This window comes from Manacus candei, unplaced genomic scaffold (genome assembly GCF_025592945.1).
Source record: "Manacus candei isolate 608988 ecotype Guabito, Panama unplaced genomic scaffold, ASM2559294v1 h1tg000049l, whole genome shotgun sequence".
Lineage (NCBI taxonomy): Eukaryota > Metazoa > Chordata > Aves > Passeriformes > Pipridae > Manacus > Manacus candei.
In genome coordinates, this window is record NW_026138097.1 from 506426 (window position 1) to 533608 (window position 27183).

The window sequence follows — 27183 nt, forward strand, 5'->3', positions numbered from 1 at the left end:
GAGAAAGGATGTGAAGCTCTTATCTTCCCTAAAACAGAGGACCAGCCACTTTAAACCCTGTTTATATTATCATATAATACAGCTATTTTTATGGTTCTTTCGCCATGTCTTCATTGTGTCAATATTGCAAATATTACTAGATCAGGATGACTGTCACCAGGACCTATACAGGAAGGACTGCATTGGAAACTCCTATTTTTAAACAGAGTCAGGCAAATGACCTATTTATTTTGAAAATAGTTTTTCAAGAGCCCTCATTCTTAAGGTCTCATTACAGATGCCAGGTTTATAAAAACAGACAGTTTGCCTTAATTTGTAAATACTGGGCTAAATACATGGATAGCTATCTCACTTCACTATGCAGGTAAGTACATGTAAAATAGATTTAAAAAAATCTAAAGGCCAAACAAAAAACACGTTTCCTAGAGCAAACATTTTCAGCAGCTGCTGAGATCGCTTATGCTGATTTCTGGATGATGAACCTAAGATCTCAGATACCTCAGAACTGTTTCTTACAGATAGTGCACTCCAGGATACTCAAACTGAAAAGTCAAGTACTCCATACTTATTAAAAAAAAAAAAAAAAAGAAAAAAAAAAGACACAAACCAGGAGCTAATTTGCCTGCTCCATCCAAATTTTATGAATCTGATGTAATGGCAACCAAAAAACAAAATAAATTCTCAGTCCTTCATACATGTGTATTTTCTGTCACCAAGACTAGGCACAGAGAGATCTATACCAACCTGCTGATCCCACTTCCAGCTACGTCTGAGAAAAATTAGCAAATTACTCCAAAGACAAGTATGAGCAAGCCACCTCAGTCTCTGTGTTCATCACCAAATAACAGACTAACCAGTCTTCTGTGGCTAATCTGTGTCGGTGCCAACAAAAGACACTAAATACTGACTAAGGGCTGCTCTCCCTAGCAACAGAAAGGGTCACAAAGCTTTACAGCTTCTAGCATAGCAAAGAATGGCATTTCAATTAGAACAATTGTGGTCTCAATTTTACCCCTCACATCCTGTACAACTTCTTTCTTTCTTTCTGTAATTTAGGGATTATTTAATAATTCCGTGTTCTTTCCCACAGCTTTCCTCTCCTCTCATTCACAGAACAAAGGTAGTGACGAGACAATAAATATACCTTTTTGCCTATACCTTTCGCTATAAGGGAAAGCTAATAAACATGGTAACATTACTTGAGCCAAGAGAGTTTGTTTTATTAGCCAATGCAGTGTAGCCTTTAATTTAGCATTTAGGATAGTTACCACAACAGGAACACTAGTTGCCCCAAACAGGCTCTTTCTAACTGGTTTATAATGGTATACTGAAAAGAAAGAAGATTAAAAAAAACCAAAACCTGCTTTGTTTATGCTAACTGTTGAACTCATGTTGTTAAAGTGGTGGATTGTGCTCATCTGGAGGAACAGGATTAGCGAAAGCATTTCATTATCTTTCCCAGTCAGGTGTGTTTTCTTCAATGTTTTCTAATGAGACAGTAGAGCTCTGTCTGGGTTGCAGTCTAGGGAATATTTAAGTTCAGTTAAATAAAAAGCCAAAGCTCCTTTTGCTTAGTAGAGAAGAAACAAGTAAAATGTATATTTATTTTTTATTATAATTACAATTATTTTATAAAGTTTCAAGATGTAAGCCCAACAATTAGGCCTTACAGGCGAGAGAACACTTGCCATAGTTCAAGGCAAGCTCCAAAGAAGGGGGATAGGTCCTCAGCAACCTTTGTTCCACTAAGTTACAACATGACATGTATACATCCAGTGAGGTTTGGGGTTTCTTTAACTATGGGATTAAGCTGGCGTCTTGACTTTTAGATTGTTTTTCCTCCCTAAGCTCCATTCCCTCCCACCTCAGTGAAGCAACCTTTTTGATGTCTTGCTTAATAACATACAGTACAAGCATAATGTAAGTTATTTTAATACACTGAGCACTACCTGCAAGTTTCAGAAAGATCTACGGTTGTGTGAAAATTAGAGGCGAAAAAGTTATTTGCAGTCCAGCATATGCTGATGTTGCTCTATCACCTTTTGAAACACAGAAATTCCTTTCCAGGGAATTGTTCTCCCACTGCAAAAACTGCTTTATCATATCCATCCAAGCTCTTTCTGTTATCTACTCCACTTCTTTCCAGCTTCGGTTTAGTTTTATCTCCTGACTGCTGCTTACCTAGCCAGGGATGGCAACACAGACAGAGCTTCAATGGACTGCAGCAGTGGTAATGGAAAACACCCAGTGAAGCTTCCAACAACATATCTGCACAACATACAGTGCAATATCTTCTCTGCAAGACGGATGAAGCTGAAGTTATTTCAGAGTCATCATTAAAAAGCAAAAATGCCAATGTGCATTCCAGTCTTCCATCTTACTGAAGTCTTGACACCAAAGCATAACATAGAAAGTGATTCCCATTTTAATTTGAAAACTGGTCAGTTAATGTATCCATTTATCTTCATTTGTATTGACCATGACAGTTCATTTTTAGTGGAGAGAGCGAAGTGGTCCTGTTCCCATCTGCTAAGCCTACTTTTCAAAGTCTGTAGATACAGCAGATGTTCTTCATTACAAAAAAAAAAAAATTTTAAAAAAAAAATCTGTCCTTTGACCTTTAAAATGAAGTCTCTCAGAGCTGAATGTGGTGGTATTTTTGGGTTGTTGGGCTTGGGTTTTTTCAGGGGCTGTGAGGAGTGGGCATTGAAACATCTAGTTAGCATAATTTCGAAAATAATGAGGACACTAAGAATGAGAAGTTGAAAACTACAAAGATTGATTCTGCTTTTTTAGCTCTACAAAATAAGCATTGCTATTCCTTTAAGGATAACACAGACCATACTTCATTGACAAACTCCAGTTACTTACTAACAGTAACTTAGTTCACTGTCTGAAGAAACTGAGAGGACAGTTTGTTGACCATGTGGATGTAAATCCAGGAGCACAAGTCCAAAATCATCAGCCTTCCAGTACAGAGGAAGTTCCCTGATCCAATGGGAAGAAATATATAATTTGGTAATATTTCACTATCAATTATTTAATATCTAAGTGGCATGCACTGCTTGTGACTGTTTCTAGTAAGACTTTAAGGCTTTCTTATATATGCTTAAAATAACTTAAAATATTAACCTATTGCTCTTTATTTTGCAAAGACTAAACTGCAATTTGGATTTACATTATTGAAACAGATTTGTCTTCATTCCCTCATTTATTGACACAAATGACAGAAAGATGCTCAAACACTATGTTATTGATTTTTGGCACAGTGTCATTCTGTGTTCACATCTGTAATCAGAGAACCAACAGGTGAAAGACTATCCTCACTCCACAAAAAATAATTTGGCAAATCAATGCAAGGAATTGGATAAAAATTATTTCACACAAAATCAGTTAAGTAAACTGTTGCCCTAATTAACGCTGGTTGTTTTCTTTTTTTAACAAGCTCCAACACAGAAGTTCAGCATGGTGCCAGGAAGTATATAAAGGCTGAGCTTGTCTTTTCGCTGTATATAGATTGAGACTTGATGCATCTTTTTCTTTTTTTTTTTTAAGATAGAGATAGGCAATAGCTGTGATAAGAGCATGAAGTAATTACTAATAAAGTGTCATCGTTTTACACACAGATTCTGTACTGTATCTGAGAACATAAGAATCACCTTTCTCCCACCAAAAGCTGCATGAAACATGTGCCCACCTCGTTCCTTTACAAAAGGAAAATATTCTCATCCCCAGTTTACACGTGGGTAAACTGAGGTACAGGCTGCTGGTTCAGAAGGGAGTGTCAAACATCTGCAGTAAACATGGATTTTAACAGGATTTGGAGGAAGTTCAGCACTTCTCAAAACAAGCCCAGAAGCCACTTTGTAGGAAAGGCTTTATATGACCTCTCACACTCTCACCATGAAGTGCCCTGGCCACGCCACGATGCTTATCGGTTACTTCCACATCATTTACAGGCTAATACTCTTCTTTTACCGCACCCTGGACATTCTTCCTAACAAAAGACTTGTCCCTTTTATTCTTTCTCTCCGTGACCCCCCCTCCCCAAGCGCTGGCCTCTCCCTCTGCTGTGGTGGGTGTCTTTGGAGCAACGTGACTCGCAGGACTCCCCCAATCCTTCGCCACCGAGGGGGGACCGCCGGCAGCGAGCAACCTTGAGGAGGGCTGCGGGGGGCGGGGACAAAAGACGAAAGCGCTGCATCCAAATCCTAATTACAGTTAGCAAGGATTAAGTAATAGCCACTAACCTCGTAAGATCACAGAGGAGAAACGTGATCCTGTGTAATTCTCCACTGCTCCCTGCAGCTCCCTCTTACACAACGCTCCGCAGCTCCGGCATATCACCGACCGCACGCCCTATCGCCGCCGCGGCAGCAACACCCCCTCGGCCAGGAATCCAATAAGGCTCCATAGGGGCGGGCTGTAGCCAGAGGCAGCTGGTGCGGGGAGCTTTTGCTTAGGACACACCAAGAAAGCTGCACGTGGCTACCAAGGGGCACAGCGTCATTCTGTGACACCTCCCTGGGGACCCGTGCGAGACCCCCAGTTAAGCCCGCGCAGCGGTCATCACCCTGACGTACGGTTTCCAAATAGATACACTACATATCAATAAAAGGCGTTGTCTATGCTCAATATGCCTCAGTAAATGCATCCACAGAAAAAGAACAGGGAAAAAGAGAACTTAGGATTATATATCTATTGAAATCAGTCACTATGGAATGCTGAACTAACAGACCACAAGGATTCTTGGCAGAACACCCAAGACAGGGTCCAAAGGAGGAACAAACAGTGCCAACAATCTAAAGTGCTAAATGGGTAAAAGGGATTTTGGCAGGGGGAAATCACAGCCACTGACTCACACCACACCGACTCTAGAAACCACCGACTCAAAAGAAGGAGAAGACCGAGTATGAGGACTAATTCGTATAAGAGGTGAATCATTGAACCAATAGAATATAGAATACTACTTAATGAGAGCACTATGTAACTTGTAGACAATGAATACTGATATTTTGTTTGCTAAAACGTATAAGTAATGTAAAGTTCTGATGATGGGGAAGCTAGCCTTTTGTGGGTTACCACCAACTCCCTACTTTGCACAAACTAGAATAAAGAAATAGACATACATCGCCTCTGTGTGTGATTTGACATTGCACACCAGGTAACGAGCCCACGTGTGGGACTGTAACCCCAGCCAGGCACTACCCAGAGCCCACTCATTGCGATGGCCTGCAGACACTTTTACGTCAGCAATGCTTGTGTCTGCCCAGCTGCATCCCCTAGGGTTTACACTGCAGGATGAATCTGTGCACAGGAAATTGGGAGCTTCAACACTGGGAAATTGGGAGTGGGAAAGAGATCACTCTCTGCCTGGCTTTGCCCAAGCAGCAGGTATACAGAGAGCAGATGCTGGGACAGCCCAGGCCAGATGTTAGGCAAGCTCTTATTAAAGACTGTTTGCCTCCCTTTCTACAGGGATTGCTTCCTGGCCCACAACATACTGTGCTTAAGCACTAGATTTTCCTAGGAAAGCCACTTTTTACCCATATCTTACGCCTAGCCTCTTCACTTGCCGTTTCTTATCTACACGCAACAGGACTTTTAGCTGCTACTTTAAGGGCTTGGAAGATAAAAGCCTGTGAGGGTGCAGTTATTTACCCCCAGGCCAGCAGTTACTGCAATGAGCAGTGTATGAAATGAGGATGGTCTGAATTCCACATGGAAACTAGAACTGTGTCACATTGGGACTACATGTACAAAGGATCAAGTTCTGTACTCATTCATCTCAAACATGAAATAGAAATAACGCTGGAGAACTCAGTACCTTTTTTGTTTTACACACAAGTGTGTTTAATTCAACCTGCTTCTCGTAAATCTTAGGGTGTGCTGTGTAAGTAGTCATACCGGAAGAAATCTGTCATTATTCCTTTATACTGAAATTCTGCAGATGGGGATTTTGAGAGTGACACACCTTTCTTTCCATCTTTTCTCACTCGTTTCTGACCAGTTAACTTCCTTATTAGAAAGACTTCAGGAACTCCCTTGGCCTCCTCTCAGCTACATTTCCTTGAGAAAACTTCCAGAGTCACATTTTCTGAGCCAGTTATGAAGTTTTAACTCTTGCAAAACTTCCATAGTCTAACATAACTTGACCTGCACACAGAGTTTATGCTGACATTACTATGCTGGTTGTTTCAAATACGTCACAGGATGTTTCAAAACTTTTTCCGTCCGCTCTCAAACATGTTGTATTACCATAGGCTAAGGCACAGACCTATGCCACAGCAGCTTTAATTACAGTCATTACACAACTGAAATAAGGAGGAGCTCCAGAGGGTAACTCAAGCATTATACACAAAACTAACAAGCAGGAAGTTTAAAGTCTGAAGGTCTCCAACATATATGTGATATTACATAAAGGGGGATTGGCAGACCAGGAGATACAGAATTTAAAGATGTGCCTCATAAGTTCAACGTATGGGACAGTTAATGATTAGCACGTAACAGTATGCTTAGCATAAAGTAATGAATCAATTAGCACATGATAGGAAACCTTAACGCATAGCAGAACACGGGAAAGAACGCATATGGGAGTGATTAGAGGCAGATGTAACTCAGAGCCCTTGGATTCAATAACCATGCTCCCATTTGTACAGCCACGTGTTCTACAGGATGTGGGACACGTCCAATCTCATAATTAATCTTGTCCAAAAAAATCCAAAAAACCCACCCACTTTCCAAATGAATCAGATCCCCAACCAGATGGAAGTGGTACAACACACAGCCAAACAGGAGGGCACAACTCTTTCGACCGCACAGTAGAGTTAGGTTAGCTTAAACCAGTCATGTGCCTACTTGCTGTTTGATCCCTGTATACAGCCTGGAGCTCTCTCTGCCATAAGGTTGTTTGCTTATTCAGGTGGCTAGTTAAAAACCTCAACATTTAAATGAGCTCCAGATCTGGATAAGATTGGGAGGGTGGGGGGAGTGGTTCTTCCAGAGATGGAACATGATATGGGCTCTGGAGGAGTCATGTGTGGCTGTGAGAGGAGTGGCCAGGATAGCAAGAGAAGCTGGGTCCCCAGGGTGGTGACAGTGGGTACAGGGAGACACCAGCCTGGAAAGAAGCAACAGCAAATAGCCCCCAGCATGGACATAGCTCTACTGGTATTACAGTGTCTTACACTATCTGTTTCTCTTTCCATGTGGAAATTTCAGGAGTATCTATGAATAATGAATATCTTTCAATACCAATAAGATTTCACCAAAATTGGATGGATATTGTATGGCTTTCATCGCTGCAAAAGTACCACTAAAAAAGGCCTGCAGGGGTAGTTGGGCCAACGCAGGCATAGCTGGGAACTGTAGACAAGCTTTTGGCACAAAATCCTTCTTCGGGTCTGAAATATATGAAACAGATTCTTCAGAAGGTAATTAGACATATAGGACTCAGACCACCTTGAACCTAAAGGCCACCAATTCCCACAAAGAAGAGATGGTAGTGGAAAGGCAGGAGGAGACGAAGAGAGGTTAAAAAACCTGCAGCTGTGCATACAAAACAGTCTCTTAATGCCAGGGCTTCTTAGGAGTGTAGGAAGAGGCCACCCGCTCCCTTTTTTGTGCTGTATTTCTCATTGTCTCTTTTTTGGTCATATCTGCATGTCCTTTAGCTCTGCTGATTGTCTTTCCATACCAAGTTTCTGCCAGCTCTCACCTTCCACAACCCCAGGAGTTTTACAAGTCCTAGCAAGCAGTATTAATTAATTTCTGCTACAACGTAGCAACATCTCAATTGTCAATTATTTTGTCAGTAACAACTAAGCAATGCAAAACAATGTAATCAACTCCTGATGACAGGAGTTGACTTGAAACCACTAGAAGTCCTCCATGGGAAGAAACAGTTTTATACCGGAGAATAAAATAGCAGATAGTATTCCACTAAATCACAACGGTAAGGCAAAAAGTGTACATAAGATGGAATAACAGAATATTGGATAACAAAACAAACTGGCTTGGCAACAGCACTGAGAAGAGTGCCTTACACAATTCCTCAGCCAGGAAGCACACACAACAAACATCAAAGCAGGTAGAATGCAATAAGGAACAGCAGCGGAATACACTCTGACGTTATTGGTACACTCATCAGTTAATTTCACATGAATCAAAACCGCAAGCCAAGGCTCGGGATGACATAATCCAGCAGCACTCACACACACACTTTACAAATGCTACGGCCTAAGTGCTGAGCTCAGGGACAGTGCTGGACAGCTCGCTTAAATAAACTCTGACAGGGACACCAGCTTATGTGGGACAATGGTGAGGGATAAATCTGGAATGAAAAAGATGAGCTAAAGACAGCAGTGATTAAATTAAATATTAGTGTGTGGAATTAGACGGTCAGATTGGAGCCAGAGTTTTTGGGGGGGATTGCTGGACAGACACTTGCAGAAATTCTGTTGAGTGTTTCAATTTTATTTGACTACACAAGAGTTGTTTTATGGTGTCCATTGGATCAGGGCTTGTCCTGGAAAAAAATAATATTGAAGCACCATAAAAGAGCAGATCTCTGGCAGCAAGTTCAGGTGTGGGCAGAGCTGGGGGGACCTGAATTGCTGGGAGGTCTGTGCGGTGGCAGCTAGCTGGGGGACTGCAATGCTCTCTTTGCAGGCCTCCCACAGCTTAGCCCTGCAGCCGAAGCCACGGCTGTGGGACACCTGCCAGCTCCAGCAAGGCACGGACTGAGGAAACTCCCAACTAGGATACTGAGGAGAGGGACCCTCGATAAAAAAACCCTGGTTGAGACATGATGCAACAGAACACAATAAAAGAAAGATATTAAACTACTAGAGAGTATCCAAAGGAGGGCAATGAGGACAGTGAAGGGTATGTAGTAGAAACCATACAAGAAGCGGCTGAGGTCACTTAGCCTGTTTGGCCTGGAAAAGACTAAAGGGAGAACTCATTGCAGTCTACAACTTCCTCGTGAGGGGAAGAGGAGGGGCAAACACTGATCTCTTCTCTCTGGCGACCAGCGAGAGAACCCAAGTGAACGGCATGAAGCTGTGTCAGGGGAGCTTTAGGAAAAACCACCCAGAGGGTAGTTGAGCACTGGAACAGGCTCCCTAAGAAAGTGGGGAGCACTTTCCAAGCACCAAGCCTGCCCGAGCTCAAGAAGCGCTTGGACAACGCTCTCAGACACATGATGGTCTTGGGGATGGTCCTCTGCGGGGGCCAGAAGTTGGACTCGATGATCCTTGTGAGTCTCTTGCAACTCAGCATATTCTGTAACTCTATGACACCCTCCGCTGCATTCGCAGCGTCACCTGGCATCGCCCTCTGCCGCCCGCCGCCGGTATCGCAGCAATGGCGGCCCCCACGGCCCACGCCTGAGCCCGACCGCTGACCGCCGCTGCCGTGAGTGGGGACGGACGGTCAGCCGAGCCCGAGGCGCGGCCATGGCGGGGCCCCGCTGCCCCCTCCGCGCCCGCACCGCAGCACCCAAGCGGGCCTCACGCTGCACAAAATGGCGGACGGGGCGCGGGAGGGGCTGTGGGGCAGCCGGGGCCCCGCGGGGGCGGGAATGGGGGCGCGGGGGTGGGTTTGATCCAGGAGGGGTGCGGCCGAGGGAGCACGGCAGCGGCTGCGGAGAAGGGCAGGCGCCTACAGCGGCGGCAGGGGTCAAACCAGGGGCACTGAGCGGTGGCATCGCGGCCAGGGGCGCGGTGCCGTCAGGGGGGCGTGGGCGGGCTGAGCGAGGAGCCCAAGACCCCGAGAGCGCGGCCGAGGGCAGTAACCACACACACCATCTCGCAGGGCGAGTACCAGAGCTGTGCTTAGGGTAACTGCACTTCAGATACACCTCGCCCACTTCGAGAAGCGGGACATGAGGCAAATTTACCTAGCAAGCTACAAACAAAGCCTGATGCACACAAAATATTAAAGCTGCCATAAGGGCCTGCTCTTTCAACGTTGGTTTCACCCACCTAACTATCATTTTTAAAGACACTACTAGCTTCCATGCAGGTTGGCGGTGCAGGAGGCGCAGCACACCATTGCTTCTGCCCCATGGCCACCGCGCTGTGGCAGAAAACATCCCTTGTTGTTTAAAATAGGCACAGTTTAAAAGAGGCCCAGGCCTGTGGTGCCCTGTGCTGTGGGGAATGCATTGACAGGACCACAGCCAGTGGAAACTTGAAGCGGTAGGGCAAACATAAGGCAAGTCATTCGCAGTAACTCATCTGCATGATCGGAAAACTACAGTCAGCTTTACTTTGTCATTCAGGTACAACTTGTGAAGTGATCAGGTTGTCTTGAGCACATTTAAAGTTCAGATGCTGCAAAGGAAAGGGATTGTCATGTTTCTTTCTCTAAAAGTTGAAATATTCCAATTTAAGACTACTGTGATCACTAAACCAGACGAGGTTTCCCCTATCCCTTCTTTTTGGTTCCTCCTGCTTCTCAGCGTAGTTGGTTTTGACTCAATTACTTTCTGTTCATTCACATGAACTCTTAAAGTGCAAGAAGAGAGTATGAGTTATAAGAGAAGGTTGGATTGCTTCTGTTAGAGCTAGGTTTTGATAAACTGAAGTGCTCAACCAACCAACCAAAAAAGCCTCCTCCTTAATCCAGTCTCACAGGCTGGAGTAATAGCAGGCTGTGACAGCAAGATGGCCCTATTCCACTGTCCAGCTGAACATTGTGCTGTACCTCTTGTATCAGGTTTAGGGATCAACTAGCTTTTTGAACGTTGGTTTTTCCAGTGCATCACAGCTTTCTGGACATGGCATACACTGCAGCTACACAGGCCAGCAGAAGGGAGGGAAAAGGGGCACGAGTGTCCTCCATGCAGCAGCAACTCACAGCTGCACTTAGAAGCAGTGTTAGACTGCAACTACTCTGTTTTGAGTCTAAGCTTTGACTCAAATTTGAGCAGTAACTGATGTTTCATATCATGCAGTAGCCAATGTTAAGGGGTTCTCAAACTTGACTATGGGTGTGGTAGAGGAAGATGCGTGCATGTTGACAGATAACAAAATACTGCCTTTCTGGCAGCTTGGTGCCTATAGACCCTTTTGTGTTCGTTAAGACTTGACAAAAACTGCTACCCTCACTATATCAACTTAATTATTTAAAGTGCTAAAATATCCCAGATCAGCCAAATTCCATTAAACACAAAGTGGAAAGAAAAGTTATCTTAAACAAGCAATGTAGCCCTTGTAAAGTTGTTCCATTTCTTCCCTTGAGGAAGAAAGTATTCTCATCAAGAGGGGGGTGAAGAGGTTAGTCAAACTTAATGTGTCACTTTTTTGTTGGATGAGCTTTAATTTAGACTACTGTAAATTGAATGAAAAAACATGGAGAATGGAGATAAGGAGCTTTTGGGATTAAAAATAAAAATAACCCCCAAACCCTTTATTACTGTCTTACAGCTTTTCCTAAGTAGTACTTTGCTGTTGCAGTTCTGAAATTAATGAAGTGTGCATGGATTATTGCTGAGCATATTTTACTTCAAAGCTGGTTATTCCCCAGAAGTCAGAGGCTTTGCATGTCTGTTAGTGCAGTACTTTCCAGGCCACTTTTCTAATACAAACTTCTGGGGTTTGACTTAATGCCAGAGAAGCAAAATAACATCCTTACCTATGCAGCTGTGACCACAACATAAAATCAAGCAGGAAGAAGAGCTGATGCTGGGGGTTGTTTTCACTACACTTAAGGCACCTTTAGAGTTGGCACTCACACAAAGAGATGAGGCCATGCATGCCCTCCCAAGCAGCATGGCTGTTAGGGCACTTGGCCTTTCTTTTATACCTACCACAATTTAGCCAGCACAGGTGAATGCAACTTACCTATTATACAGCATAGGTCCGTGTGAGCATTGTTATGGCACAGCAGTTTCCCTTATTTGCCTGTCCTGCCTTACCTAGTCAGCAGCACAGGCCTTAGAGCATCTCTGGGGACAGTTTGGTGGCAGCCCAACTTGTGGTTGTTCTGAGAATTCGAAGGGAACTCTAGATGCGTATCTGAAGGCTGGCTGCATCAGATCTAGCCTTCTTTTGTACATCGACCTCACTGCCTGTCCAGCTCCCACCTATACAAGTGCCACAGAAACAGAAGTCAGCAACTGATCTGTGCGAACACTTGATCTTGAAATGTTTGCATATTCAAGTAAGTGGGAGGGGAGAGGGAAAAAAGGGACTTAGCTGAATTTTTCTATTTGTCTGTAATGCTGTTAGTGACTCAGTCTACAGTTTTGAGCCGTGATTTTACGTAACTGAAAAGGTTCCTGAAAAAGGCTGTATTGTTTTTTAGTTTCTGGAAGGAGCAGTTATGTGACCATCAAGCTAGTATGGGAGCTAAGCTCTTGAAGATGTAGTCTTACTTTTTTCTACTCATCATCTTCTAAGGAATAGAAACTCCTTCAGAGTGTGCTTCTGAAAAGTTACCTGATACACAAGAAAACTCGAAATTTTACTAACACTGTTCCAGTTATCAGTTCAACATTGCTTCTTAGTCTTTTTCCTGTTGTGAGCAATTCGAAAAGCATCACCAGCTACTTTATACTGACATTTGCCTTTCAGCAGGTTTCAGAGATGCTTTCTGGTATTAGAATATCTTAAGTGACAAAATACTTTCATCTGGTGTAGTGGTGTTTTTTCAATAACTCCACAGCATTAATAACACTTGTGTTTAACCCCCTCAGTTCCCGTCCCCCAGGGCAGAGTAATATGCTTTTCTTGGTATTCATGTATTTTCATTAAGTGATTGCATAGCATCCCACCACCTGAAATATTCCCTGTTTTCAGGGCTGTCTCAGAGTACTCTGTGTATCCTCAGTACACAGCAGATAATAAGGATTTTGTGTTGCCTTTCTTACACCTCCTTACACCAAATAAAAAGTCAATCCTGATATTAATTTGATCACTCTACTAAACATAGTAAACCCAATTATCCCGTACATCAAAATGTATTCTGCCATCGTATTTTTAGACGTCTTGTAGATCAAACTGGAGGCACGTGAACAGAGAATGTTTTCTTTTTTCATATCTATAGCTGTATCTGCTTTGAACGTTGGCTTTGTAAGCTTCTCCCGTTAACTAACAAAGAGATAAAAATCTTCCCCATCCCTGTGTGCCTTCTCCAGATGTGGATTAAGTTCATTAATGGCAACAGTAATCTCCCAGACTGTCTGACAAGTGTTGATCTATGCTCCAGCACTAGTGCAGATTCCCACTTTGATGCTGTTAAATGAGTTAGAGCCCAGAGCGTGGGTTTGAAGCAGATTGTGTCCATGTACTGCACTTTGACTTGAACATGAAGTTTCAGATGGATCATCAGAGGTCACACCATGGGTGAATGCCTAACTCCCTCCACAACTCAGAGATGGGAAAGTCCAAAAGAACAGGCCTGAGCTACCCTAAACAAACCACACACACAACCTACGTAGTGGGAACACAACCCTCACCATCGGGTATTTTGATTTTCAGAGCAGATACCAATATAGCCAGCATTAATTATAAAAATCCAGTCTAGCATTAAAATAATTTAAAATTGATGTATTGAACTTCCCCAGAAGGAAGACCCATAAGAAATGGGAATATCCGTAGGGAAATTTTAGCCAGCAGAAGTCTAGCACAATCCCAGAGACCTTGCACTAGTGCTTTTCTGTCTTTTATCAGTCTACAAGAGCCTCTACAACTGCTTAGGTGGTGTTGGTGAACACCACAAATTGAAGGTGTAAACACAGGGTGGTACACCAAGGTCTAGACTACTTGAAAAGACATGGTCATCTGAACAACATTCATTTTAATGTAACATGAGAAATCATTCACCCTAGGCTGGGAAATGTATGTAGGGTACTTAGGAGGTAGGAGAAAATAGGAAGATACTCAGAATGCAAAGACTTTTGCAGATACAGAGTGACTAAACTGCCTAAATGGAGTTTGCTTTGGTAGGCTATGGGTAGAAGGAATACAAGTCTTGCCAGAGACTTAAATTAATGGATTTGTGTCCTGTTCATGGCATAAGAGAACCATGAAAGTAGTTTTAACATTAAAACCAGGCACAGAAACATAAGTTAAAAGGTTAGAGAACTGCAAGAACCTACTCTGGAAAGCATGTCAGTTAAGAGTGATTAGGATTGATTAGATGGGTTTAGAGTCAATTCAGATACTTTCCATACAGGTGTGGTTTTTTAGAGATTGCTTCTGGGCTGCTCTTTAGCCTACTGGAGAAAATAGTATAAGCCAGTAGGAGAAAGACAGACCTAGCCAGGTAAAAAGTCAAATATAATGTAGATGGATACACAGCGAGGCAAACAAGTAATGAAATTCCTTATTTAGCAGGAAGGTGTTTTTTCCTGAGGTCTTAAAACAAGGAACAGTATTGTCTTAAAAAGTCCTTCATGTCCTGTCAGCTCAGTGCAGACATCACTAAGTACTCTGATCTCTGGTATCATTTTCTTCTGATCCCTCCACAAAAGTAAGACCCCTCCAAAACACATAGTTAGCATCTCTTCAGTGGCCTTCCCCGAAAGTACCCTTGCCAAGCAAGATGGAATGATTTTTCCTCTGTACTTCCTGCTCACCATTTTCTCCAGCCATAATAAAGACAGATTTCAAAGAAACACTTACCATGTTTAATGGAACTGGTTGTCCAGTAAGTATGTTATTAATGAGCATTCTGAGGAAGGAGACACAGCCTATCTGCATAAATGAGTGACACATCATTGTTTTCACGTGATTTAAGCATTTAACCTTCAGTCAATAAAAGCTTTAGACTTGAATTTTTTTCCTTGGCCCCTTAATATCATCTGTCGTTGGGATCCAGAGAGCTGCAACATGATGTAGTTCATACACCAACCCATTTTGACTACTGAGTTTAGATGGAAAAATGATGTTGCTTATTCCACTAGGACGGGAAAGCAAGTGTCAGCACTTAGAGCTACAATGTGAGCTGCTGCAAGAAGTTTATGAAAATTCTCTGTTAAATAGAAAGCACGTGAGTTATTAGAGCTGCAGCTATCTAAGCTTAATCCTGGCATCCAGGAACATTTCCTTGGGTTTTTTAATGGATATGCACATTTGTGGACACAGCTGTACGAGCACTGAGAGAGAAAACTAAAAGCCTACATGCTTCATAGCCTGCACTACAGTTAAAAACATACAGCACAGTAGCAGAAGCAAAAGGGAAAGTTGCCATGTGCAACTTCATTGTTACATTAGGTCTAGCAATTGCATGAGCACAAAACTGCTCTAGAAGTGCTGATTTTGCTGTAGTACAAGATTTCTACATGTAGCATAGTCAGAAAGCCCACCTTAAGAGCTGGTTTAGAATAATAATACTATTCCCTGTGTTGTATAGGAGTCCATTAAGAGGATGGAAGTCATCACACACCACTTGGAAAAGGAACATTAATAGCTTACCAAGAGTCCCATATACACCACGTAACAGTCTTCAATCCTTTTAAAAAATAAAAATGTATTGAAACTTGTATCCTTCAAAATTTTCCACTTAGTTTCCTACTTAAAGTAGCTGTAGACTCCTGCTGTATAGTGATTCTTCTTAATACTAGAAGCTCACAGGTACTTTCTTTCAAATTGTGCTGCCTCTCACCTGCTTGTCTTTTTAACCTTTCTCCTTTAAGCCTTACAGGTCCAAAGCTTTCAGTTGAAAAATGTACTCTTTAAGTCCGCCTTACCCAGAAGTGGTGAGGAACATGTTTCTCCAATCTTAATCCTGCTAGGTATGAAGGATGAATGCTTAAAAAAATAAGTTGTCTGAGTTTCTATTACTTTTTTTTTCTCTCCAGTTAGGGATTAATTATGAATTCCACAGGCTTCTAAGTAAATGAGTTGAATTCCAGGGGTGTATATGAGTTACAACCACTGTTAAATACAGGATGTTTGCTTCCTGTGTTTATTACAAAATCTATGGTGATCTCCACACTGCTTCCATTTAATTGAAGTTTTACCACCAATTTAAATAGGTAGCTCAGGTCCAAATTCTTTAACAGAATGGAAAGATTTAATCCAAGTGTGGGATGTAGTAGCTCAGATTAGAAGCTGAGCCATTGCTTTTACATGATGAGCATGCCTTGGCTTGATGAGGTTATTTCCTGAAACTAAACTATAAACAAGCAACCGTTCAAAGTTGCAAACCTGCGTATGGGATGCATCTGCTGGAAATTATGACAGAAGCTAACAATCTGCACCTCAGTGGAGTTAGTGAAATATTTTCCATCTACTTGACTGGAGCCAGGATCTTGCTGTAGGTGCCTACACTGTAACTTTGCAGGAGTTAATGCACACTGCACAGTAAATTCCTCTGAAAACTGTTTTAGCTCCTCTCCTCCCCAGTTCTCCCTTTTTCTTTAGGCTGAGTTTTAAAATGCTTTCCTAATTCCCCTTTTAAATCAGAAACTGAGTAGATATCCTTTCAGCATTCTGCTTGAGCAACACCGTTGGCATCACTTTTACACTGTATTAATCATAATGCACAATAGTATGAAGTCTTCCATCAGAATTTGAAAGCACTTAACAAACATTAATTAAATGTTGCGTCTCTGTGAGGTATGTAAATAATTAATTTTACAAGCCAGCGCCATATACAGGAGAGAGAAAGGTGGATTCTCACATTAGTGCATAGCCTCCTATTTGTTTACAGTTGTTTTCTTCACAGGTGTCTAGACCTGAAGTAAGTTCCTTACATGGCTTTTGTAATGGCCTCAGTAACAGGAACATTTGTGAAGCTGAACTGCAAGACACCTCTCATATTTCCACTACGTGAAAGCATGTCCTCTCAAATTTGTAAAATGCAATTGTGGTAAATCAAGTCAGTAGAGAAGACAGGTGAAGAAGAATTTGAGTCTTGAGCTCCAGCCCTGCCTTCAGTTCATCAGAACAGGCATTCCTAAACTTTTGCTGTCCTATGTTTGCTTTTCTACAGGTAGCAAAGGACTTCCTGGATGCTGCAGGCTTCCTTTTCCCAGACACATTTACTCTTTCCACCTGAAAATCACATTTAGGCAGATTTTGAGGACTTCATAAATTCATCCGGGCTTTCCAGATGTCTGGTAGCTGTAGGGAGCAGACACTTCTGAGCTAGTTGCTGCATGCCTATGAGCATTTCCTGCAGTTACAGAACATGAAGGCCCCAGCAGGAGCAGCTCTGTGTGTGTGCTGTGCTATCCAGCCATGCATATGAAGTTCAAAACATCAGAAGCAGCAGACTTGATGTAGATATATTGTGCAGCTACTAAGGCTGTGCAGTTGGCCCCATGCTTTTGTGGGGGAACTACACAGTTATTTGCATATAGACTGTACATCCCTTGCTCCTGGGTGTACTGCAGCTGCTGTGTATGCACATTGTTTTTTCTACCCATGAAATCCTCTGCAGACATATGGGATTCCTACGGCTCTAGTTGGCACCATGATAGACGCACTCCTCCGCTAAAGCAGCAGGACCCTTACTTATTCCACTTCTCCCTTCGATACCCCCTTCCCTTTTAATAACAAGTCCTTGCACTAAGAGAGTGCTTTCATGGCACATCCTCAGGCAACTTCAGTTTGTAGTCCCCAGTCCTTTGCTCTCCCAGGAGTCCTTGCTCTTGGTCATCCTGCTGCTTACCTTGCACTGGTTCTGACATGTGTTGGATCCTTCCATTAGCCACTGTGACCTATTAGCCTGGAAGAAAAATAGCAGAAAGGTGGGTAGCTTTCCCTGGAATAGTGAGGTAAATCAGCTGACTAAATGATTTAAGATAAAGGATCAGCAAATTTGCCAGTGATACTAAGCTGTGTGGTGTGGTTGACACACTGGAGGGAAGGAATGCCATCCAGAGGGACCTGGACAGGCTTGAGAGCTGGGCCCATGTGAACCTTGGGAAGTTGAACAAGGCCAAGTGCAAGGTGCTGCACCTGGGTTGGGGCAATCCCAAGCACCAGTACAGGCTGGGCAGAGAATGGATTGAGAGCAGCCCTGAAGAGAAGGACTTGGGGGTGTTGGTTGCTGAGAAGCTTGACACAACCTGGCAGTGTGCGCTCACAGCCCAGAAATCCAGTCGTGTCCTGGGCTACATCCAAAGCAGCATGGCCAGCGGGTCAAGGGAGGTGATTCTGCCTCTCTGCTCTGCTCTCGTGAGCCCCTACCTGGAGCACTTTGTCCAGCCCCAGGGCCCCCAACATAAGAAGGACATGGACCTGTTAGAAAAAATCCAGAGGAGGCCACAAAGATGCTAAGAGGGCCGGACCACCTCTCCTATGAAGGCAGACTGAGAGAGTTGGGGCTGTTCAGCCTGGAGAAGAGAAGGCTCTGGGGAGACCTTAGAGCAGCCTTCAGGTATCTGAAGGGGACCTACAAAAGCTGGAGAGAGACTTTTTACAAAGGCCTATGGATAGGACAAGGGGAAGTTGTTTTAAACTGAAAGACAATAGGTTTACATCAGATATTAAAAGAAATTTTCTACTGTGAGAGTGTTGACACGTTGGAACACATTGCCCAGAGAAGCTGTGGAGTCCCATCCCTGAAAGTGTTCAAGGCCATTTTGGATGGGGCTTGAGCATCCTGATGTAGTGTGTGGCATTGCTGCCCATGGCAGGGGGGTTGGAACTAGATGTTCTTTAAGGTCCCTTCCAACCCAAACCATTCTATGATTCCATGATCAGAGGAGTACCGGAGCTGTTGCAAGTGCAGCTGGGAGGCTGGGAAAGAGATTGAGAGAATTGACCTCTCACTTCTGCAAGTAGCTTGTTAGATCAGCTTAGCTGCCTGTGAAGTGGTAGTTTGATTTGTTTCTTTTACAGAACAGAGGCCCTACAGTGCATCTTTTTCCTCTCCTCCTTGTCATTTATAGCTGTGTCATTCAATCTGGGAAAATTCACAGTTTTTGTCACAACACCACATTAGAATCTTTTATTTGGAAGGGTTATCAAGGATTTTCTACATCATTCTCCTACAGGCAATTGCTTATAAGCTTTCTTTAATATGTTTCTGTGACCTCAAACCAGTTGGGTTATTTGGTCTTCTACTGTTATTTATATGTTGGGGAATAAAACCACTGTTATCATCATGTTCAGATACCTCTATACTTTTTAAACATGCTTTTTCAGATTCTACATTATCCTTAAAGAAAGCTTTGAATTAGTTGTCTTTCTCATTTGAACTAGTTTCAAAATTGTACCTAAAGCTAAATACAGCTCCTATATTCTGAGGAAACTGCTTTGAAATGAAACAGAAATTTGAGAAGCTTTGTTAGCTGCTTCAGAGAGAGTCAAGCACATGATATGTTCCTCCAAACCCCCTGGAAAATTAATAAACAAACAAACAAATAAATAGTTTTTTCCCTACTGCCTAACATCCAGCTATATTTGAACTGGAAGAGCAGAATATCACACCTGAATGAAATTCTGATTATTCCTTCAGTATTGTTTGAGAAATGATGGAATACTTCAGTGCATTAATAAAGCAATTTAGACATCCATCTGCCACCGTGGTGGAGCTCAGAAGATCAAAAGAACATTCTCATCTGCTTGACACACACAACACCCAGCGTTCGTTCATTAATGGCATACTTTCAGCGTAGGTTATAACTGTACACATTGTACAACAAAGCAGTGCCATGAAGTCCTCTGTCCCTAGGAAACAGAGGGAGGAGGAAAAAAAAGGCTTGTTGATTAAAGCATTCTCAGTGGCTGAGAACATCACTAACTCTGACATGTTTGACTGTGAACTTTGAAAGGGTGGGAAAAATAACTGCACACCACCATCTTCATTTGATTGTGTTGTTCAGAATGAATCCCCCACTGATAAAATAATTCCTGATAAAAGGCATTCTAGCTTTCTAAAGTCATACACTCGAAGCAGACGCAGTGGGGGTGCGTTGTAGTATCAGTGCTCTGTCAAAAAATGCACAAATTAGTGGTTTGTGTCTGCCCATATATTTTGATGACAGAAAGGTCTAAATGTATGTGTTTTAAGCCAAATATGACCCATTTTAGGTTCTGAAGAAAAAGAGAATCCATCTTTCTCTGGCAGATTAAAGAGACCAAACCCACTGTCTTTGTCCTGTTACCTGTTCCATAGGGTCTCTAGCCTAAAGACCTAAACTTAATTGAAAAGCAGAAAGCCCATGGCAGGGGACTTGGAACTAGATGATCTTTAAGGTCTTTTCCATTGTATAGTTCTATGACTTGCTTATTGGTTTTGCATTTTTAGAAAATAAATTTTCTCACCTCTGATTTAGGAAAATTCCAGTTGTGATGATGCTAACTGGGCAGATTCCAGATCACACTCGTTCCTGGCATGGTAACGTTGACTTAGCGGCAAAGCACCAGGAACGAATCTGGCCCTGTCTCTCCATGAAAGTGAAAGTGTGTTAGCCAGTTGTTTCAGCATGCAGAGTAATGTGCCTTAGGATTGCACACAGCTAATCCTCTTTATACTTTGCTGACTGTAACCTGCTTAGTCTTACATGAAATGTATTCGTCGTCTTTTCCTGAGCCTGATCCAAAGCCTGTTGAAGTCAGTGGAAAGAGTCCAGCTATTTTTTCAGTAGTTTTGGAGCTGACTCTATGTGAACAGCTGGTCTAGCACTGAGTCTTCTAGTTGAAAGACAACGAAAATAAGCAGCACCAAACCACATTGGACTCAGTGCTGTATTAAATATATAAATGAAAGTAATGTGAAACTTGTAAAACCAGACTGGACAAAACACTGAAACATGCTGCAGGGAACAGTCTAGTGCTAGCAGGGGAATAAGTTAGCTCTTTAATGATTCCTTTTCCATAGCTCTTACTTTTCCACATATTCTGTAATGTAACAGTACTTTTTTCTCCTTGGGCAAATAGCTGCCAGACAGCAGCCCTGGAATGAGAACATATGTAGTGTTTGCTTTTATCTTACGTTACAAAAGAAGTATGAATGCCTTGTGTTATTCCAAGTATAAAATTACAGGTGTCAAATCATTTGGTGCATTAAGTGCTGTGCCAGAAAAGTAATCCAGTAAAAATAGCTATGCCCTGTCAAAGCTGAGCAGTTAGTATTGTTATTACGGTTCCTTGCATGGCTCCAGCAGTGGAAGACGGCACAAAACAAGTGTAAGAGACCAGCAAGAGACTTGCCTGGAATTGCCCAGAGCATAGAAAGACAGGAAGATGGAAACTAGGTAAACCTAAGGGCCCAAGCTGAGAATCTGCCTGATCTGTTTTGCAGTTGGTTTGAACTCTAAAAATGTGGTTAAACAAAAGCTGGTTAACATCTTTAGGGCTGATTTTTACCCACAGATGCCAAAGAATTATAGCAAAGAGTGATTTGTGCTTGGTTCTGGGTAAGTATATGGTTGACCCTCTGTCCTAAGGAGTATACCATTTAAAAAGTAGAATAATATTTAGCTGGAAGGGTCAAAGAATTTTATCATCTCTATATTACAGGTGAGAGTGCAAAAACAGGGGTTAAGATGGTTTGGCTGGGTTAAACAGTCAGCATCTGCCTGTGGCAGAGATCCCCTAAATGTTGTCAAGTGCTTTACAAACAAGGCCATCCCTACCAAGTTGTGGCATGGCTGAGAAGTTGTGAATGAATGTAGGTGGGGAAGTTTGCTGTGGACCTGAACTAGAACAGGCAATACAAAACCAGGACATAGCAGAGTACAACGTGAGGTTTTGGTATGTGAATTTCTCCTCAGCAGAACTTGGAGAGCCACACACACTTTATGCAGCTTCTGGAAATTAAGTTGTACTTTTATTGTCCATTCCACAAAAGCTGGATTTGAAGAAAATCTCTTTATTAGGTGATGTCCCTGAAGGGGGCAGAAGAGTCAATGCATTCAATACTTTCTCTAGGTCTTCAGTGCTGCTGTGAAACCTCGACAGAGATAGCCTGATTTGCTAAATTGGGAATGTGCTGCTTCTGTCAGTATAGATGTTCAGAAGCTTATTAAAGGACATAGCAGCTGACAAGTGAATCTTTAATCCCTGTCAAATCCCTTAGTTTATGACCAGTGTAAAGCAGTTCATATAAAAAAGAAACTTTTGCTCCTCAATTCATGTGTGTTTCCAGATGAGATGTGTTTACTTTCAAAGTGATAATCGGAACACATTTTACTTATAATTTTCAGGATGAATTTTGTCTGCCTTAAAAAACATTCCCAAAACAACAGTTCTCCTCCTCTACTTCTTGAAAACCATGGGAGTCATAGTCGGTGGCTATGCTGGTATTTTAAGTAAGTGGCACGAAGGGTGTGGCAGGCTGCATAGTATGCTGCTGAGCAACAGGCCTAATCCCGATGCATAGAGGCTGCAGTTGAGTTAGAAGGTCAGAAACGACAAGGACAGGTAGGCACCAAAACCTGCCTGTCCTGACAGAGATAGGAGTTAGGGGGGTAACGGTCATGCGTGTTGATTTACAGGCAAACTTTTAATTTGGTTCCTCTCCTTCTTTGCAAACCACACGCTCTTGCTCAATGTAAATATCTCACGCTGCAGTGACTAGGTTCCTCTTTCATGCAAGTTTCGTTTCCATTAATCTGTGAAAGGACTGTACCAAAAACCAGAATCAGCTATGAAGGGGGTTTTAATTTCTGAAAAAAGAAATCACTGCAGTAGATTAAAGGATGCATCTAGTGTACCTCGGTATGCTGTAACGTGAGCTATTTGTTCAATAGTTAGCTCTAGTTAACTAACATGACTATTCATTCTAAAATAAGCACCCTGGCAGTGTTTGCTCCCAGGCAAATACTTGTTCTGCTACAGTTCTTTCTCAGCTCAGCTGCCTCTGATCCCCTTTGCAAGTGCCGAAGTTGTTAGCCTTTGTAGTCATGAGAGTTAATTACCACTCATTTTGTTCACTTTTCTGCATGGCCAAAAGCTTTTATGTCCTTTACGTGATTCGGGAGTGGAAAGACTAGCCTGCATTAAGGGACTGTTTCTTATGCAATGTATGATTAATAGTTGCCAAGAAGTGGTCTACCACATGCTACTGGCAGGTTGGTGGCTGTGCAGCTGCACTGCTAATTACATAGCTGGGCTGTTTAAACACAGTGTATCTGATGGTGGAGATAGGCTCCAGGGCCCTGCAGGAGATTGAGGTTAGGTAAACTGGGCCACCTGGGAAGTGGTGGCTAGATGTGGCATCTGGGGACAGATGGGATGGATCTGCTGGGGATGAAGTCTGGAAATGTGGAGAGAACAGCTATGAGCCATGATACGAGCCAGTGAGTAAAGGAGCAGAGGAAGAAGTTAGCAGCAGGCGAAAGCAATTCGTGTAGCAATCAGCTGTGCACAGCATGGCCCTTCGGTATTGGACTGGACTCCCTTAGTGTTGGGAGTGGTTGTGGTAGTAGGAGAGGAGCATATGTTATTGTTTAGCTTTCATATCAGTCCAAGAAAACTAGATTTATCTCCCAGCCAAAAAGCATTGTCCCCACAAAAGTGAATATTTAAACACAGTGCACTTTAGTGGTTGTGGCCTGCAGTAGCAGGAAGCTCAGCAGAGACCTCATACTTCTAGCATCTCTAATCTCTGGAATTTTCTACTTGAATTATGTTTTTCCTTTTCAGCTAAATAAACCATAGCGAAAAGCCTTTCACTGTGTGCTGAGATACTCTCAAGTGCTCTTGTTTCCAAGGGTTACTTTATGGGCACAGCGGTGTAGCCTCAGAACAGAGCTCTTACGTGTCCCAGTTACAGAATTACTTCCCGTGCTGCTGACAGCTTGATTTGTGAAAGAAAGAAGAACAAAATAGCAAAACAAAACTCAGCCCACAGCCCATGCATGAGAGAAAAACAGTCTTGCTGTGCTATAGAGGAAGCATCAAACACAAACATTTCAAAGGAGGAAAGCTTCTAGTCTTCGTGTACATGATAAAAATCCTTTTACAAGGATAAGTCACATAACTGTAACTATTTTTAAGCTTTAAAAGTTTCCTGTTTAATACCTGTGGGATAAGTCTGTGCAGCTAGCTGGAGTCCAATTTTAGCCTTGAACCATTGAAATCTGTTTACTTGTGGCTTGGTACAGAGCTGGCCATTGTGGTTTTTTTCCTGCTTTGAAATAAGGAATATCTGGGAAACCACCCCTGCAAAACAAAAAATCCATATGATTGACTGTGCACTAGATCTGTTTTACTTAGCTGCCAAGTGTTGCAAAGTAGCCAGATACTGAAAGTGGTGCTAATCAAGCAGACGTCTGACTTAGAAATTCACCATTATGCCTTTATACTGAATAAGATGGTCAGTAATAGATACTAAGAGGACAATAAGTGCATGTATAATTGCAGAACTGTTTCATTCTGGTCTGAGACTAAGCAGTAGTTATAGAAAGAGAAGACTGAACTGAGATGTTCTGCTGTCTAACAAACAGTTTTATTTCTAAAGCGAAATCTCATGGCGATGCTCTACAGGGCTCATGATTCATACATCTGGTAGAGTGCTGAAGGGAGCTGTGTCTTGATTGGCCGCTTATAAAACCAGGATTTTGCTAATAAATGCATTCTTCAGAATTACAGCCCAGCAGATTCTTAAATGTGGAGTTCATGGCTTTGTCTTGAAGAGTAGTCTCCTATGGTTACTATGTACTGTGTTTTTATGATAGGTGAGAGAGCTTCCTCCTGGCCACTTAGTTATGTCACTATTAAAAGGAGAAAAGGAATTGCCAATGACCTAGTCTAAGAGGGGTAAAGCAAACAGTAAAGCACTGCCATTTATGAAACAACTTGCTTTAAGCACATTCTCTAGTTAGTCTAAGTCATCAGTCATCAAATATGTTTATTGTCTTCTTCCTCCTCTGTCTTTCCCTGAGCTGTATTGTAAAGCAGTGCTTTGACTGAAATTGGGAGTGCATTATGGGGGGCTGCTCCTGAGAGTAGGCAGGGACTGAGATTTTCGGTAGGGACTGAACCAAAGCATAAAGAGAGGAGCAGAGCCCAGGTTGCAAGAGTTGCTTGAGTCAAGTGTTGCTTCTTAAGGAGGGCTCTGAAAGGATATATGCAACCATGGATAAGCCACGCATTAGTCCAGCAACTTCCTTAATGCCTGTTCCCTATACTACCTCTCATCCCTGGAGTTGCCTCTGTTGCTTCCTTCTGATGCAGGCTTTGGTCCCAGACTGGATATTTCTCTCCGTGTCATCTCCCTGTTCTCAGTGCTAGGATTTCCTGTTTTAAATCCAGAATTTTGAGAGGAAAACAATATTCCCTGGTTATGAAATTGAATAAGTCAAACATACCTTTAAATAGCTGCATGTATTTCTGGCAAGAGAATCTGAGACTGCAGGCACAGATCAAAGTGTGGCATATAGTGAGCATCCCCAGCTACCAAACTGAATATGGCCACCCAAATGGTCATCTTTTAAAACTACAGGTGAGCAGCTGTATTTTGTTAAGAATTAAGAGAGACACAGAGGAATTGATTTTCCAGAAATACTAAACTAGGAGGCATTGCTTTGTTGCTCACAGTACACAATTTTTCCTAAAGTCAGCCAAATATGCAGTTTTGGAGATGTACTTCTAGTATGTGCTAAACTCAGGAATCTGCCTTCACTAGTAATTTAACATGTCAGGAATGTTTTCTTCTCTTCACATGTCAGTATATGCATGTGTGTTCATCTGTGTATCTGTGTGTATATCCCATTATTAACAGTGAGCACTAAGTTTAGGCATCAGGGATGAAACGGACTGTGAAATTTCCATGCCATCTGCCCAAACAGCACACTGGCTTTAAAAAGAATGCTCAGATGTTTATGAAAGCTAGACTGAATGATGATGATGAAGTCTCTGTGTGAGGGAAAGCACTCATTTCTCAACTGGCAAGCTTTTTTGAAAATCAGGAATTTTTGCTATCTGATGCACTGTCTTTCAAATTTGTGATTCCAGTTTTCTGCTTTGTTAAAACAGTACGTAGAATGAGCAAAACAAAGTTAGTGGTTTGACAAAATGTTTTGATATGTTGTTTTAATTCTAGAGAGGGTTTCTCACCCCTCCATGGGAAAGAGCTAGTGGTCAGCATGGGCTGAGGGTGCAGCGACCCCAGTTTTGGTGACAGAAGTTGTGTCACTGGTTTTGTTCTTCCACAAGAACTATGGGATGAAAGCAGCACCAGGGGCGACAAATTTGTAGAGGAAAGAATACAAATTTGATTACAATATTGGTTATGCTATTGGTCAAGTTCAGCCAATTGCATTTGTGTTGAGCAACATCCAGAGCCTGCTGAAGCCAGTGGGAGTTTTGCCATGAGCTTCCCTGAGGAGTAGGATTTTGTTCATTGTTTAAATTAGCCCTATCTTCATGGGAACATATGGAGCAAATGCAAAGGTTTTGAATTGAAGAAACCAGTAAGCAGCTTTATGCATTTACTTTGTTATTCAGGTAAAAGCTGAGACAGCAAAACCCATCTGCTGGACCTTCAACACATCCCTGTAAAACTCATGGTGAAGTCAGAGCATTCTTTTCTATTTTATTTATGACCCTGGCTGCCTGAATGAGTGCATCTGGAGCTCAGATGTCTGATACCCTTATTGTAAATTAGTTAACTTGAAAAACTGCACACACTGTCAGATCTTTGCTGTGGAAATGCCAGGCTCCATAGTTGAGGTGCTTTTGTGTGTGCATATGTTTTTTTACGTGAAAAGGCTCTTGAACTTTATGCATAAACACTGTTCTCCCCTCTTTTTTTTTTCCCCTCCCTCTTTTGTTACAGACTGTGGACTAACATTGAATATTCAGGGAAAGCTCCCCAGGGAGATTAGGGACATGGACAGATTTTAAACAGAGACTTAATGCATGGACACGAAAGGACAAACATTCTAGTGGGAATACTAATGCAAATTCCCTCTTTGGGGTCAAAATGCATTAAACAGCTGCTTGCATGCTAAAAATGCTTTTAAAATCAATAAAGATCGGAAATTATAAAATTTATAAATAGAGATCATGCACAGTGAGAATAAAAGTACTTCACTGACCCTTTTGTTATAAATCATACAACAGTATGTACCAGTGCTAGAGAGAAGCACATCTATGAATCCCTTTCTGCAGGGCTCAGAATCCCAGATCCCAATGAAACTTACTTCAAGCAGAATTTGTCTGTATCCTTCCTGGAGAGCTATGGGAACTGAGACTTAACAGCAGTAGGAATTAGATGCCTTGACATGAGTAAACTGCTGTTATCATCAGTTACTCTGATTAACTGTTG

General features: G+C 42.3%; 2 protein-coding genes across 7 annotated transcripts in view; one reads left to right on the top strand and one right to left on the bottom strand.

Annotated features, from left to right (window-relative positions):
• The window catches only part of BLVRA (biliverdin reductase A), a 38925-nt gene extending 28493 nt beyond the window's left edge, over positions 1-10432 (bottom strand). Inside the window, exons 1-2 of one of the 4 annotated variants that reach the window (XM_051799438.1) lie at positions 4251-4376; positions 2872-2988 (exon numbers count right to left, since the gene is read on the bottom strand). Coding sequence is in view for 1 of the 4 variants with exons in the window: in XM_051799432.1 (XP_051655392.1) it covers positions 3660-3689 (30 nt within the window). In the remaining 3 variants the exon portion in view is untranslated. Of the gene's footprint in view, positions 1-2871; positions 2989-3659; positions 4045-4250; positions 4398-9986 lie in introns of those variants that run through there. The other 3 variants (XM_051799439.1, XM_051799435.1, XM_051799432.1) reach the window with 3 other exon arrangements.
• LOC127476479 (cytochrome c oxidase assembly factor 1 homolog) overlaps positions 9171-27183 on the top strand; it is a 52918-nt gene continuing 34905 nt past the window's right edge. Inside the window, exon 1 of one of the 3 annotated variants that reach the window (XM_051799443.1) lies at positions 9171-9259. In XM_051799443.1, the coding sequence (XP_051655403.1) occupies positions 9203-9259 (57 nt within the window). In that variant the 5' untranslated portion in view covers positions 9171-9202. The other 2 variants (XM_051799445.1, XM_051799444.1) reach the window with 2 other exon arrangements.